The sequence below is a fragment of the Podarcis pityusensis genome, assembly GCF_964106645.2.
Source record: "Podarcis pityusensis genome assembly, chromosome: 3".
Taxonomy (NCBI): domain Eukaryota; kingdom Metazoa; phylum Chordata; class Lepidosauria; order Squamata; family Lacertidae; genus Podarcis; species Podarcis pityusensis.
In genome coordinates this window covers 5,715,771-5,730,203 of record NC_138026.1, presented here as the reverse complement: position 1 = coordinate 5,730,203, position 14,433 = coordinate 5,715,771, and the positions used below count along the sequence as shown (strand labels likewise).

General features: G+C 43.8%; 1 protein-coding gene across 1 annotated transcript in view; it reads right to left on the bottom strand.

The window, feature by feature from the left end:
• The window catches only part of LOC308473637 (uncharacterized protein), a 178,742-nt gene that overhangs the window by 150,960 nt on the left and 13,349 nt on the right, over positions 1 to 14,433 (bottom strand). The window contains exon 2 of the mRNA XM_080999441.1: positions 2,662 to 2,756. Within this exon, the coding sequence (XP_080855567.1) occupies positions 2,662 to 2,693 (32 nt within the window). The 5' untranslated portion in view covers positions 2,694 to 2,756. The remainder of the gene's footprint in view (positions 1 to 2,661; positions 2,757 to 14,433) is intronic.

Sequence of the window (14,433 nt, the reverse complement as noted above, 5' to 3'; positions counted from 1 at the left end):
GCTGCGTGATCGGCAAGAGGTAATATCCCCATCATGTTGACTCACTCATTTTGGCAGTTCATAACATTTTATGAAACAGAGAATCGCTTTCCCTAAGCAATTACAATTTTGAGAGAGTTTCTAAGATGCTGGAAGGCCTTTGCATTTTGAAGCCCACACAGCCAAGAGCAACTACAGCTTTGGGGCAGCTGTTCAATACTAAACCATAAGAAATACCGTATTTTTTGTTCTATAAGACGCACCAGACCACAAGACGCACCTAGTTTTTGGAGGAGGAAAACAAGAAAAAAAATATCCTGAATCTCAGAAGCCAGAACAGCAAGAGGAATCGCTGCGCAGTGAAAGCAGAAATCCCTCTTGCTGTTCTGGCTTCTGGGATAGCTGCACAGCCTGCATTCGCTCCATAAGACGCACACACATTTCCCCTTACTTTTTAGGAGGGAAAAAGTGAGTCTTATAGAGCAAAAAATACGGTAATTCAAACTTGATCACTGAATAAGTCAAACAGCTCAAGACAAAGCAATCCCTCCCTTCTATTTCTTTCCCAGCTTTTTTAAAAAAAAGGTTTGTTTCTAAGTGACCATTCTGTATCAAGCACAGCAAGCACAGGACTGTGAGCCCAAGCCTGAAGAGGAAGAGTACCTTTTAACACAAGTATGAAGAAGACAGAGACTGTGGTCCACCACTGGTGGACCACTGACCCAGTTTCTGGTTGGCTATCTAGTGGCTGCTGGTTACAAAGAATGCTAGAGTAGGTGGATTTTGCTCTGATCCAGCAATCCACTTTGTATGGTCTTACTCAGGGTCACATTCTTATGAGTTGCAGCGGTGGCGGGGAAGGGGTTAGTCTGCGTGATGCCCTAGTAAAGGTAAAGGGACCCCTGACCGTTGGTCCAGTCACAGACGACTTTGGGGTTGTGGCGCTCATCTCGCTTTACTGGCCGAGGGAGCCGGCATACAGCTTCTGGGTCATGTGGCCAGCATGACTAAGCTGCTACTGGCGAACCAGAGCAGCGCACGGAAACGCCGTTTACCTTCCCGCCAGAGCAGTACCTATTTATCTACTTGCACTTTGACGTGCTTTCGAACTGCTAGATTGGCAGGAGCAGGGACCGAGCAACGGGAGCTCACCCCGTCATCGGGATTCGAACTGCCGACCTTCTGATCGGCAAGCCCTAGGCTCTGTGGTTTAAACCACAGCACCACCCACGTCCCGCGTGTTGCCCTAGTCCCATCTAATTCCCATAGTCCTGGATCCAGCAAGGGTTATAATCTAATGGAGGACCCCACTGTTGAATTAGCCAGGCGAGGGCCACAGTTACCACCTAAGGAAGTGACTTTGGGCCAGAGAGCAAATGGGGCCTCCCTCCCTCACCTGGCTGGTACTGAGAAAGACAAAATCCAGAGCAGAGTGCTATGAGCTGGACTCGAAGCAGGCAGTAGCCAGAGAGTGAGAGTCATGCTTGGGTTATGCTAGAATCCAAGGCTGTGGCTCTCAAGACTGTGAGAAGAAGCAAGACCACTTGGGGTGTTAATGCTGTTAGCCCCTGCATTGAAGGCTCAGTTTGTATGTATGTGTAAATAAACTATGTATCATAAAGACACCACAGTCTCCACTGTCCCTCATTCCAAAATTATTGAGCACTTGGAACCCCCAAAATCTCACACTGCTGGGAGATTGGGGTGGCATGCAACTATATAGTACAGATCGGTTAGGTCTTAACTGATAAGAAATCCTAAGCATATACTCTTGTAAATTTTAAAATGATTTATAGACTACAGGATTTGTAATAAGCCAAGCAAGACTAAATGCAGCTCACCCATAAAAACGTAAGAAGAGCACTACTGATGAATCAGGTCCACCTAGTCCAATCTCCTGTTTCCAGTTATGGCCAGCTAGATTTCCCAGCAAGGCCACAAGCAGAGCATAAGGGCCCTGCCCCACATGGTTTTCTCCTCTGCCTCTGGACCTGGACGTATCAACGGGGTATTATGGTCAATATCCTGTCAGGGCTGAGCAACAGGCAGCTGTTAGAGGGTCAGTACTGAGGAAGAAAGCCAGCGAATCAGAGCCAAAGAAGACACAGAAACATACCAAAAAGCCAGGAAGACCATTTTGCTCAGGTGAGGTCCAAGCACAAATGAACACAGAGCCCAAAGATGGAGTTACCTTCCCCCCCCCCCAACATAGTGTCATTCGAGAGCAGATGCTAAAGAGAAGGACAACCCAGCCCAACCGGCTACCCTCCTCTTTCTCTCCAAACAGTGGTGAAGGGGCTAGTGATAGTCTCACCTCAGCCATATGCCCACTAGCTAGTTCAGGTATGTCCCCACTCAGATCCAGCGCTCTCCATGTGCAGCAATTGTCACACTTGATGAAACGATTGTAAGGATTGTTGTGATAATATATGTGAAATGCTCTGAACACTTGAAATGCAATTCATAAATGCTAGATATTATTATGAACTAAGCATTATATTGCTTAGTTTTAACTGGAGGAATGCAAAGGGTTAACCACAATAGGGTGAGACTCACAATTATACCTTTTTGTGCGAAAGAGACACCAAAGAAGACTCAAGGCATTGAGGGGGGCTGTCAACAGGTACTCCCCACACACACACACACACACACAAACACACAATCAATAAAGGCAATTCTTACCTTGACTGCTTCCTCCCTCTAACGGTCAGCATGGAGAATGTGTATATATTACACCCTTCGGGGTAGAAGTGGGATTTCTCTCCCCAGAAATGCAACTACAAAAAAGGATAAACAGGAAATGTTAATCAGCCTATAAATTCACCTCCGTTAGTACTGATAAGTGACAGTTTTGGCTCTTCAGCTAGGAATTCTGCCATTTTTACTATCAAACAAGCTAAGAATAACTGAGCTGGAATATTTGACTGTGCTCCAGAGAACATTGTTAATAGGCTCTCTGTTGCTGATTTTGACCAGGTCAAACATTCTTTTAAACGTCCAGCCAAGTGAACAAAATTTATTCTGTACAAAAGCAAGATGAAAAGGCATATATTTGCAGGCATTACGAAAGTGTTGGGCAATTCAATTATTTTATATATATATTGTTAACTTCTTTAAATTTATTTCATTATATGAAATAAATAAAACTTCTGGGGTCCAGGCATGAGCACTTTGAAGCAGTTTGAATGTGGTTAGTTATAAAATCCACCCTTTTCTGTCTTTTCATCCTCTCATCATTTCTTGCATTGACTGTTACAACGTTCTTGCAGTGTCTTCCTGCCTTTTGCCTCAGTCTTGAATTCTTCAGCTCACCTAATCTAGTCTGCATGTCATTCTGATTATGTTACTTCTTTTTCCAGTTCCCTACAGTGGCTCCCTCTTTCTTCTCATATCCTGCTTCTTCTCAGTGTTTTCATTCACTTTTCCCCGCTTAACGCTCCTTCCTCAGAGTGAGCCAGTCTGGGTGAGGTGGCTCAAGAGAGCGCTTGCACAACTGGTGCTTTTCAGAGATGGCTAGAAATTCTCTTTCACATTTAGACAAAAGTTTAAACCTACTATAATTTCATTAAACTTACAAAATCAGTTAGCCACACTACTTAGCTGATTGGCCCTTTTAGCCCAACTTAGAAACAATCACCAGTTTTGTTCCTAGGTAAAGGTAAAGGGACCCCTGACTGTTAGGTCCAGTTGTGGACGACTCTGGGGTTGCGGCGCTCATCTCGCTTTAATGGCTGAGGGAGCGGGCGTACAGCTTCCGGGTCATGTGGCCAGCATGACGAAGCCACTTCTGGTGAACCAGAGCAGCACACAGAAACGCCGTTTACCTTCCCGCCAGAGTGGTACCTATTTATCTACTTGCACTTTGATGTGCTTTCAAACTGCTAGGTTGGCAGGAGCAGGGACCAAGCAACGGGAGCTCACCCCGTCACGGGGATTCGAACCGCCGACCTTCTGATCGGCAATCCCTAAGCTCTGTGGTTTAACCCACAGCGCCACCCGCATCCCAGTTTTGTGCCTACTAGCAACAAAAAGCATCCCTACAAAATAGTGTGATTGCTGGGCTCTTTCTCTTGCACTGCAGACTTCATTAGCACTGCTCTTCTGATTGCTTCCTCCTCCTCCTCGTACAGTATTATCATTACTGCTACTACCAATACAACTATGTTCCCAGAGAACACCAGCTGCCTCCATTTGGTGCTCCCTTGGTTACCTTAGCTCAAACATTTCCATTTTGTCTGGTTAGTGAGATCTAACAAGTTAGAACAAAATGCACTTGAACATTTCCTGCCAAAGACTTCTATTGACACGCATAAGGGAGTGTCTCCACCCTCTATACATTAACAATTTCAGAATATCCCATACCAATGTTCTGTCTTCCTTCATTTCCTAATCTTAAAATCATATGAGAGACAATGGAGACATGTGGACCAGTTCTACCCCCTCCATCAGTTGGACAGCTGAATACTTGCAGTACAAACAGAGCCTCCTCTACTTCATGCCATTTAGGATCATCATCATCATTTTATTTGTATCCACCTTTCCATAGTTAAAACCATGCTCAAGGCAGCTTACAACATGAAAGATTTACATAATTACTAAAGTAGCCATAAACAATAAATAAAACACATCAAATAAAACAATAAATAAAGCAATAAAGTACACACCATCCTAGTCACTGCATATAATCCTAATTGTGTGGGGAATTTGAATATCCAAATAGGATTTGTTGGTTTTGGAGAGCCCTGAGATGTTGCGTGTCCTTTACAAGAAGTACTTTTAATGCTATTCTAGGCTGCATCAACAGAAGCATAGTGTCCAGGTCAAGGGAAGTAATAGTACCACTCTATTCTGTCTTAGTCAGACCACACCTGGAATCCTGTGTCCAATTCTGGGCACCACAATTTAGGAAAGATGTTGACAAGCTGGAAGGTGTGCAGAGGAGAGCAACCAATATGATCAAGGGTCTGGAAACTAAGCCTTATGATGAGCACTTGAAGGAGCTGGGTATGTTTAGCCTGGAAAAGAGGAGATGTGATAGCCATCTTCAAATATCTCAAGGGGTGTCATATGTCTCATCAGCCTCTTTGAGTATCGCTGAGTAGAGGCTGGTGCTCAGATTGAGTCATAGTGACTCAATCACCCTAACCCCAGATGCATCAAGGTTACTCAGGATTACTCAGGGTGGCTTCATACTTCACAGTTTTCATTTTTACCTTCATCACACATACTATAAAAATATATAACTTGCCTACATTTTTACTTCATTCTCAAAGGCATATGCCTCCATTGTCTCCTGACAATGCCAACAATAAAAATATATAATGTGTGGTTCCCAAAACACATTTGAAATGAGTACATGGTACAGAAGTTACTGACAGAGTAGCTTGCTGTGTTTAACTGACTGACTCCTCCTCCCTTTGATCATGCCACAGCCAACTGAAATCCTAAAACTTCTTCCTAACATGAACTCTGGCATTGCCTTCTGACTATCAGTCTTAGATCCCAGGGAGGGGCTTCCTCCATTTGCTAGCTGGCTCATCTCCCTGTGTTTGTTCTCTGCTAATGGCCCATCTCACAGGTGATTTCCTGAACACAGGGAGCTGAATCCAGCTATTAAGGGCCTGACTTTCCAAGCAATGATTACATTCTAACACTTGTTAAATCCAGGAATTACGGGTGTCTGACACCCACAAATTTATAACATTATTCTTTAGCAATCCTTATAAGGATGTTTGGGCATGATTTCAGGTTTTCATTAGCCTCCTTTTCTTATCCCCATCAGTACATTTGGTTTTTTTAATATATATAGTGAGAACTGCACAGGCACCAACTGTAGGCAAGTTGCATATTTTCTCTCCCCCTCTTTCATTCCTCAGCCCCAGAGATACTGGTGCTGCATTTTCACAAAGCAGAAACAAGGAGGAAATATTTCCCACTATTTCATTTTAGGAATAGGGACAGGTAGTCAAATCTGATAGTCGGAATCCTATCACTATCAGGTGGAAGAACATAATTTTAGCTTTAAGCTGGTGCTACATTTAAAAAAAATACTGTAAAAAAAGAAACCTGCACTGAAATGTGGTTTAATATAAATCTGGCTGGGGGTTACCCTGTGGTTACTTTTTCATGTTAGAAATAAAATCAAACCCATTTCTTTTTGTTTTATATGTGGTAAAGTCTTCCCATGGTGACTATACCACATAACGTCAGCAATGCAGAGACATCTGTATGAAATAGTACCCTCCATGGGGGGGGGGGGGGACAAAAACCCAAAATCTGAAATAAGAAAGGGAAAAAACTTCCCCATATGAAAACTAAGATAAACATTACTTTTCAAGCCTTCTCCCCGCCCCCAATGTGGTAACTTCGGATTTGTCATATGGAGATTACTACACACAAATGCCTCCCCACATGAAAATGATGTTGCATAGTGACCGCATTACCACATCAAAAAAGTGTGAATTGGGACTGAGAAGCTACCACATGTGCAGTAATGTACCATATGTGCAGTTATATACGTTATGATTTTTCTATTGATGTAAACTTTTGGTATATATATCATATGGGAGAGGGAGAAAGGATGCGTTAGATTCCACTAATGCTAAAATCCCTATTATTTCTTCTCACATCTGCTCTTGCTTACATGGTCTGCCATTATTGTAGCCTTTGTAGTTTGTCATGAAGCAAAATTCTCAATCTCTGTAAAGCTGTAACTCCAGACCTACAAGGCCTCTTTTGCCTACATTGCTTCTCTTGGCCTGGTATGGTCAACAGCACAAAGCCAGGGAGATAATCAGGGCACGGCGTTTGAATCCTGCCTCTTCTTATCGCTTGATGTGTTCTCTCTTCCAACTTTGGCTTGAGTTTCAGGCACCCTTGGGCTTTGGATTTACATCTTTAATGCTGGAGATTTGCAACGTCATGCTTCTTTTTCTTCTAATTGGTATCACAGCAAGCAATTTTTGCCCCCTTTCACTGCAATAAGACTCTGCTAAAAACTGCAGTTGGGCAAGCTTTTGTTCCACCCTCATTTGAACTGCGTTTCTAAAGGCTCTTCCACACCATGATAAACAAAATTCCACTCTCACTTTTTACAAAATCTGTGAGTTTATGCTTTAATGGCTTTGATGGATTTTGTTAGCCCCTTAAAAACACACACAGAGAGAGACTAAGCCACTTCAGATTGCCAAATTCTTTGTTTTCAGTCATCCTTACCACTCCGTACCCTTTGATGCGAAAGGATTTATTTAGGATCCTGCATATTTTCATAATTTTGAAAGCACTTTAAAAGTATAATGCAAACAAGCAGTTAGGAGCCTTTGCTGAAATCCAGAAACCTCCACCACGAACAGATGTAATTTTGAACATACCATGCAGCAAAATCCACAGGCAACGAGGGCTGATTAAAACTTGTCCTTTTGCACATTCTGTATCATGACTTTGACATCCTAGTACAAATTACTAGGGGCTGTCAATAAGTTTAAGTAAGCATGAGGCGGTTGTGGTCACATATTAAAAGGATATTTTGGAATATAACAATTGTGGAGGAGGTGTTTTACGCCCTCAAAACAGCAGGTTCACATCCTGGAAACAATCCTGGTTCTAGATTAACATACCAATATGAGTCCAGTTTTGGGAAATCCACTTCAAGGATCTTCCAGTGGATGAGAGGCACTTTAGCACTCTCTCCCCAAAACACTATAATTAGAATTAAGGCACTTTTTCCTATAACTCACACAAAACATAAGAGAACAATATATTTAACATAGTAAAAGAGCAACAATACAAGATCCTGTAATTTAGTGCAGAGATAAATATTTTAAAAATAAGCCAAATTAGGATTCGGAACATTTGGATCGCAGCACAAGCACACCCCAATAAAATAAGAAGGAAAATACTAGCTTAGGACTGAATACCATTTTCCACCATTTTCTGCCCACCCCCAGCCCTGAGATTAGTGGCTTAATGAACTGGTCTTTGAATAATAATAATAATAATAATAATAATAATAATAATAATAAATTACTTATGCCCTGCCCATCTGGCCAGGCCTCCCCAGCCACTCTGGGGGGCTCCCAACAGAATATTAAAAACTTGATGAAACATCAAACATTAAAAAACTTCCCTTAACAGGGCTGCCTTCAGATGTTTTCTAAAAGTCAGGTAGTTGTTTATTTCCTTGACGTCTGCTGGGGGGGGGGGGAGTTCCACAGGGTGGGTGCCACTACCGAGAAGGCCCTTTGAACTCAGCTCCAGAAAATCGGGCCAAAAAAAAGGCCAGCAGAAATGACCAAGACAATGACTTTTACTCTCACAAGAGGCTGGCAAGTGGCAAGGGATATACAAGGTAAAGATGTTTATACGTAACTTGTCCCCCAGCCAATCAAAGGGCAGATGGCTGGAACTTTCCAGAACTAGTTAGGAGATGAGAACTTGTGAGCAGCCGAGCAGCAAGATGTTACTAGTGAGGAATGGGTGGTTATCCTTGAAACCTCAATACTAGCATGAAAATAAGGGCTATAAATCCCCAGGGCAGCCTGCAATTACTACACAAGAATGCTAAATTCCCAGGGGCCTTTGGTTTACCCAGAAAGCCTAGTTGCTAGTGAACCAAAGTTGGCTCAACAGCACCAAGTCCCCCCACCTCAAAAAAGAAAAAAGAAAAAAGCCCAAGCTTAAAACATAACAGGTCGAATCAATAATTGACATATCACAGGATTGCTTCTGTTCATGCAGAAATCCAAACTCATCACTCTCATTCACATTCTGGTCATTTCTAAGTTGCATTACTATGACAAAGTAGTGAAGAGCCTGATGTTGGTGCATAATATTAGCCCCCCAAGGCTTTGTACAAAGACCAGCAGATCAGATCACCTTATACCATCTTCATTCAGTTTTGCTGGCTGGTAGTATGTTTCTGGGGACACGGGTGGCGTTGTGGGTTAAACCACAGAGGCTAGGACTTGCCGATCAGAAGGTTGGCGGTTCAAATCCCCGCGATGGGGTGAGCTCCCGTTGCTCGGTCCCAGCTCCTGCCAACCTAGCAGTTCGAAAGCACATCAAAGTGCAAGTAGATAAGTTGGTACCGCTCCGGCGGAAAGGTAAACGGCGTTTCCGTGGTTCGTCAGAAGCGGCTTAGTCATGCTGGCCACATGACCCGGAAGCTGTACGCCGGCTCCCTCGGCCAATAAAGCGAGATGAGCGCCGCAACCCCGGAGTCATCCGCAACTGGACCTAATGGTCAGGGGTCCCTTTACCTTTACCTAGTATGTTTCTGGACTGTTTTTAAAACCTTTAAAGCAGTGGTAGGTAAGTCAAGCCTGGGGCCAAATAGGGTCCTTCCAGGCAGTGGCGGACAGTGTTGCTCATCTGGTTCTCAAATGCCGAAAATTGCTGCAGGTTACTGAGAGAAGGAGGGATGAGGCTGTGTCAAGATTCCTGTGGGCGATGCTCCCAGAACCACACCCACACCGAGCTCCCCACTGCCTCACCCCCTCAAGTAACTGGTAGCGACACTCCTGTGTTGAGAATCCAGGTGAGCAATACCACCCTGCCTGTCCCAACTTGCCAAATGTACCCAGAAATTATCTGGAAGCCAGTGAAGCTGGCCAAGTAAGTTCCCCGTGGCCAGCGCAGGCAATAATATGCCCACCATCTTCTGAATAAGGTTTCTGGGTCTTACGATTCTCTTTGGCCACACCAATTGCCAAATACCTTCTGAAGCTAATGTCTTGGATCTTAGCTCTGCAGGTACAAACTAAGAAAAGGATAGAGAGCCAAAATATCAGGCTTTCTAATCCAGCCTCCTGGGCCTTAGGGAACATATTTAAGAACTTCGTTTCCATTTTCCTATTTGTAAATGGAGGATAATAATACCTTGTTCACTGTATCAAAGGTTTTATGAGGATTAGTTGATGCTTGTAAAGTGCTTTGAAGCTGCAAAGTGATTTGCATACATAAGTGCTGTTGCTGGGTTTAGAATAAGAGTTTGCACCACACTCTTGACTTCCTTCAGATCCCAGAACCCACATGCAAGTTCTCTTCAGATCAGATCACGTTTTCAGAGCAACGGTAGCAACGTAATCTCCAGATTGGCCCCAGTTTGTCATCTACAATGTGGCTCGCTGCAACTATTCTGAGACGAGGCTCTGCTGCCTCCCTCCCCTGCCCGCCGCCAAATTGGATAGTAAACACGTCTGAAGAAAAATATCCCCTCTCCCCGTGTTTACAGCTGCTCATGTTCTTGCAGAAACCTCACCACATCAACGTACTTCATCAGCAGGTAAATACAAGAGCCTGGGCAGGATCCATCCTTGTTTTATCATTTTATCATTATCATCAATATTATTATCATCACTTCCCAGCACCACACACCTGCAGCTACATTTTAACCACTCCCTAGTGTAGCATTATTTTGAAGCAATGATACTCAGGAGCATTTTTTTGCAGGGGGGGGAGGTGTAACATGGCAGCTTGCCGGTTCCCTGTGGCCACTCAGTACTCCTGTCCACACTGCTGCTGCACAACCTATTATCCAGTATCAAGCCCACCAGGGTATGCAGTGAACCCTTCAGTGCTGAGGGAACCAGCAAGGGCGGTTTGCCCAGTGACCCTACATCAACCATTTGTCCCAAGATCAAGATTCAGAATTTGAAGATTCTGAACTGAAGATTAACATGGAACTCAGCTTCCAAATAAACTGTCAGGTGGCTCCTCAATTGGCCCTCTAGTTTCCACAGAATATCCAGAGAATCCAGTAAAGGATCTTCAGAACTCAACTCAAGAAAAGCCATAAAGATTATATCACTCCTTACGAGGCTCCTTACGGGGTCCTTGCCATGGGACCACATTCATCCAGTGCTGTACCAGCTACACTGGCTCCCAGTGGAGTACAAGGTGCTGGTTTTAACCTTGAAAGCCCTATATGGCCTAGGAACCTCGTACTTACAGGACCGCCTCTCCTGGTATGCCCCATGGAGGACCTTACCGTCCACAAATAATAATATCTGGGAGGTTCTGGGCCTCCAGGAGGTTAAAATGGCCTCAACCAGGGCTAAGGCCTTTTCGGCATTGGCACCAGCCTGGTGGAACGCTCTATCGCTGGAGACTAGGACCCTGCGGGACTTAACATCTTTCCGCAGGGCCTGCAAGATGAAGCTGTTCCACCTGGCCTTCGGTCCGGGCCCAGTTTGACCCCCCCCTCTATAAGTTACCTCTTTGGCCCTTTTATTGGCTCATGTGGGACCAACATGGAAAGCTGGCCCTGGTGAATACTTGAGGTTCCCAACCCCTATGGTTGCAATTTGTGGGCAGTCATTTAATTTTATCCTGGTTGTAATTTTTAAACTGTGTTTTAATCAATTGTTTGATTGTGTTTTAATGTATTTGATATTTGATGTTAGCTGCCCTGAGCCCAGTCTTGGCCGGGGTGGGTGGGGTATAAATACAAATTTACTTACTTACTTACTTACTTACTTACTTACTTCAGGGGCTCCCTGGACTCTGAGAAATGCCCAGGGTTGCCAACTTGAATAAAATATTGGAGGGGGGCAGGTAAGACGACACAAACACACCATTGGAATGGCAATGCCCATGAATTTGGGGAGGTGGCCCCCTCAAATATTTTAGGGTGGTGAAGGGACCTAGGAGTTGCCTCTTAAGAGGGGCCACTAGGGGGCGCATCAGAAGATGGCTGACAATAACATCTCTCCGACCCACACGAGGTAATTTGGAGGCTATGATGGGAGTAATTAGCCTCCCTAACCCCCCCAGGACGGTGGGGGGGACTGCCCTTGCCTGCTGTGCCCTATACCACCCCCGAATTTGTGGGGATGGGGGCACTAGGCACAAAGCCCTCCTGTGGGATTTCGGCGCTCCTGGACGCCGTCTCTGATCCGCGCCACTAGCTGCAAGAACTTCAAAAGAAACAATTTGGATGAAGCGAATGCGCATATTTCAAGGAAGGAGGGGGAGTAAAGACTGCTAACAGAAGAGATCTCTGATAAAACAAGACGAGTCAGAGGAACAAGTATAGATTATGAGAAGATACGCCAAGACTCGGTATGGTAAAGGGACTGATGACTGATGGGGGAGGGGGGGAAAAACTTTCCTTTCTTTCCTTATGTGATTAAACAAGAATCCCCTCCCCTCACAAGTCAGAAATGTCGTTTTAAGGACTTAAGCTGTGGATTTAAGGCTGTGTGGAGATAAACTTTTGAACCAAAGCATGTTTTAAGAAGAGCGTGGAATGTGTAAGGGCTTTGGAATGACGCAGTTAAAAATGCCGTCGCCATATTGGGAAGTTCTGTCGGAGGACTTAAGTCTGGGAGGAGAAATAGAGAAATAGAGCTGTTTTTATATTGTGGGTGAAACTCCTCAGAGGGACTTAAGAACGACAGTTCTGTAATTAATGATGGAAAGAGCGATGTTATCTATGAAGGCGATGATATATGGAAACCATCTCGATTTGAGGATTGGAAGAACGGAAAAATTCACACAGGATTATTATTGGTGTTTATCGGCTTAAGGAGACTATCAGAAGAGATCATAAAGAAAAAAGAGAAAATATATGAACAAGATGTGATGTGGAAACAGCAAGATAAGACTGGATAGAATTATGAACTCTGTTTGGACTGATTTGGACTTTAAAGCAGTAGCAAGAAGATGATCAGAATCCCCCTTCGGATCTTGAAATATGGGTCCCCTCAACAACAAAATTTAAAATTCGGCTTTGTAATTCGGAATTTATGTGATGTGATTTAATTTGATTTGATTGGCAGGTTAATAAAAATTATTTAAAAAAAAAAAAAAAAGGAGTTGCCTCTTAAGAGAGAGGTATTGCTCATTTAATAAATATCCAGATTGCATAAATGCGTCATGAAGGAAGAGCAAGCATACGCCAAAGCCAGACTGATCTTGTAATAGGACTGATGCGCAATGCCTCATTTATTATTTTAACTCCTTATTTCTTGCATTTTTTTATTCTGAATGTGGGCCAATGGGCCTCCCAAACTGCATTCGCAATGTTGAGGAAGAGACTTGAGTCACGTGTGAGGTGTTTTTAAGTGAAGACAAATGCACAATGTGCCTGGACAGCAAATTTCTACCTTCTCAGGTAATAATAATAATAATAATAATAATAATAATAATAATACCACCAACCCTTCACCATAAGGTTTCCAAGAAGATTACAACTAGACAAGATTAAAACCAGTTAAAATTATTTACAATTGTAAGTAATGGGATGGCTGCTTTTAAAAAATGTAGCTCAGTTACCAAAGGCCACGGCTGTATGTCTTCGATATGTGATGGAAGCTATACAGTGGAGGCATTAGATACACCTGTGTGAGGAGGGAATCACACCTGCCCAACCCAGAAGAGCCAGCTGGCTGGTGAGCTCTATTGGCTAGCCTGCAGCATCAATCAGCCAGCTTTGGAGGGCGGGTTCAACTTCTGAGGGGCCTCGCCAACTAAGCTGCATGACACAAGCAAGTTAGGGTGAATGCACAAACTTATTTTATTTTATTTTTTTAATGACTTCAAAAAAAAACGTGACAAAGGGCACCCCAAACAGAACAGGGGAGTCTGTGCCCCCCCCCCCTTTGTATTTTGAAGGGCATGTGGCAACCCCATTTCTAACTCTCCTTTATTTTGGCTTTTGACCTGGAGCACCGAATTGGGTTTTCTGCAGGTTGCCATTTGTTCTGATTTAGTAGTAAAGAGAAGGGGGGGGGGTTGGGGGGGGGAGGTGGAATGGGGGGGGAGGCAAAACTGTTCTGACCACTAACTACACATAAGGCTTAAAGTAGCTGTTGCTTCTGTTGGGTTTCTAACTAAGTGTGAACACTAAATTAGCCAGAATACTAATTCCCTTTTATTTTTCTTCCTCTGCATAATTAGGCATTTGCACCAGTATCTACAAAAAGGCTGAAAGGCAATGGAAACCTTGACTACGAAAATACTCTTAAGAGTCCAGCGAACCTCCTGGAATTTGCATAGCCAAACAAGTTTCTCTGTGTGTCTCTCTTGTCGGATTTCTGTAGAGCCTTACAGTGACATCCAGTGGAGCAGTTGAAAAGTGTACGTTTCTGGGGCCCATGAGGATCATCTGGGATGAACATTTATTGTAGATAAATACTGCCTAGGGAGCTAGATTTTAATGCGGGGCTCCTTCCAGGCTGTTTGAGGAATTAACAGGGGGAAGGGAGGGAAGAAAGCAGAGGATTCTGTTGCCAGAGATCATTCCACTGTATTCCAGAGGTGAAAGCCACAAGAATTACCGAAACCACAATGCAACACACACTGAGCTACACAACGGCACTTTGTAGTCATGCAGCCACCACAGAGAGACTATGTTAAGGAGGAATAGCTTCAGACCTTGTAACTTCTGGGTGGCAAATTAGCAAACCTTCTCTGCTGCTTAGCAGTGGGAAAGACTATGACTGCATACAAACT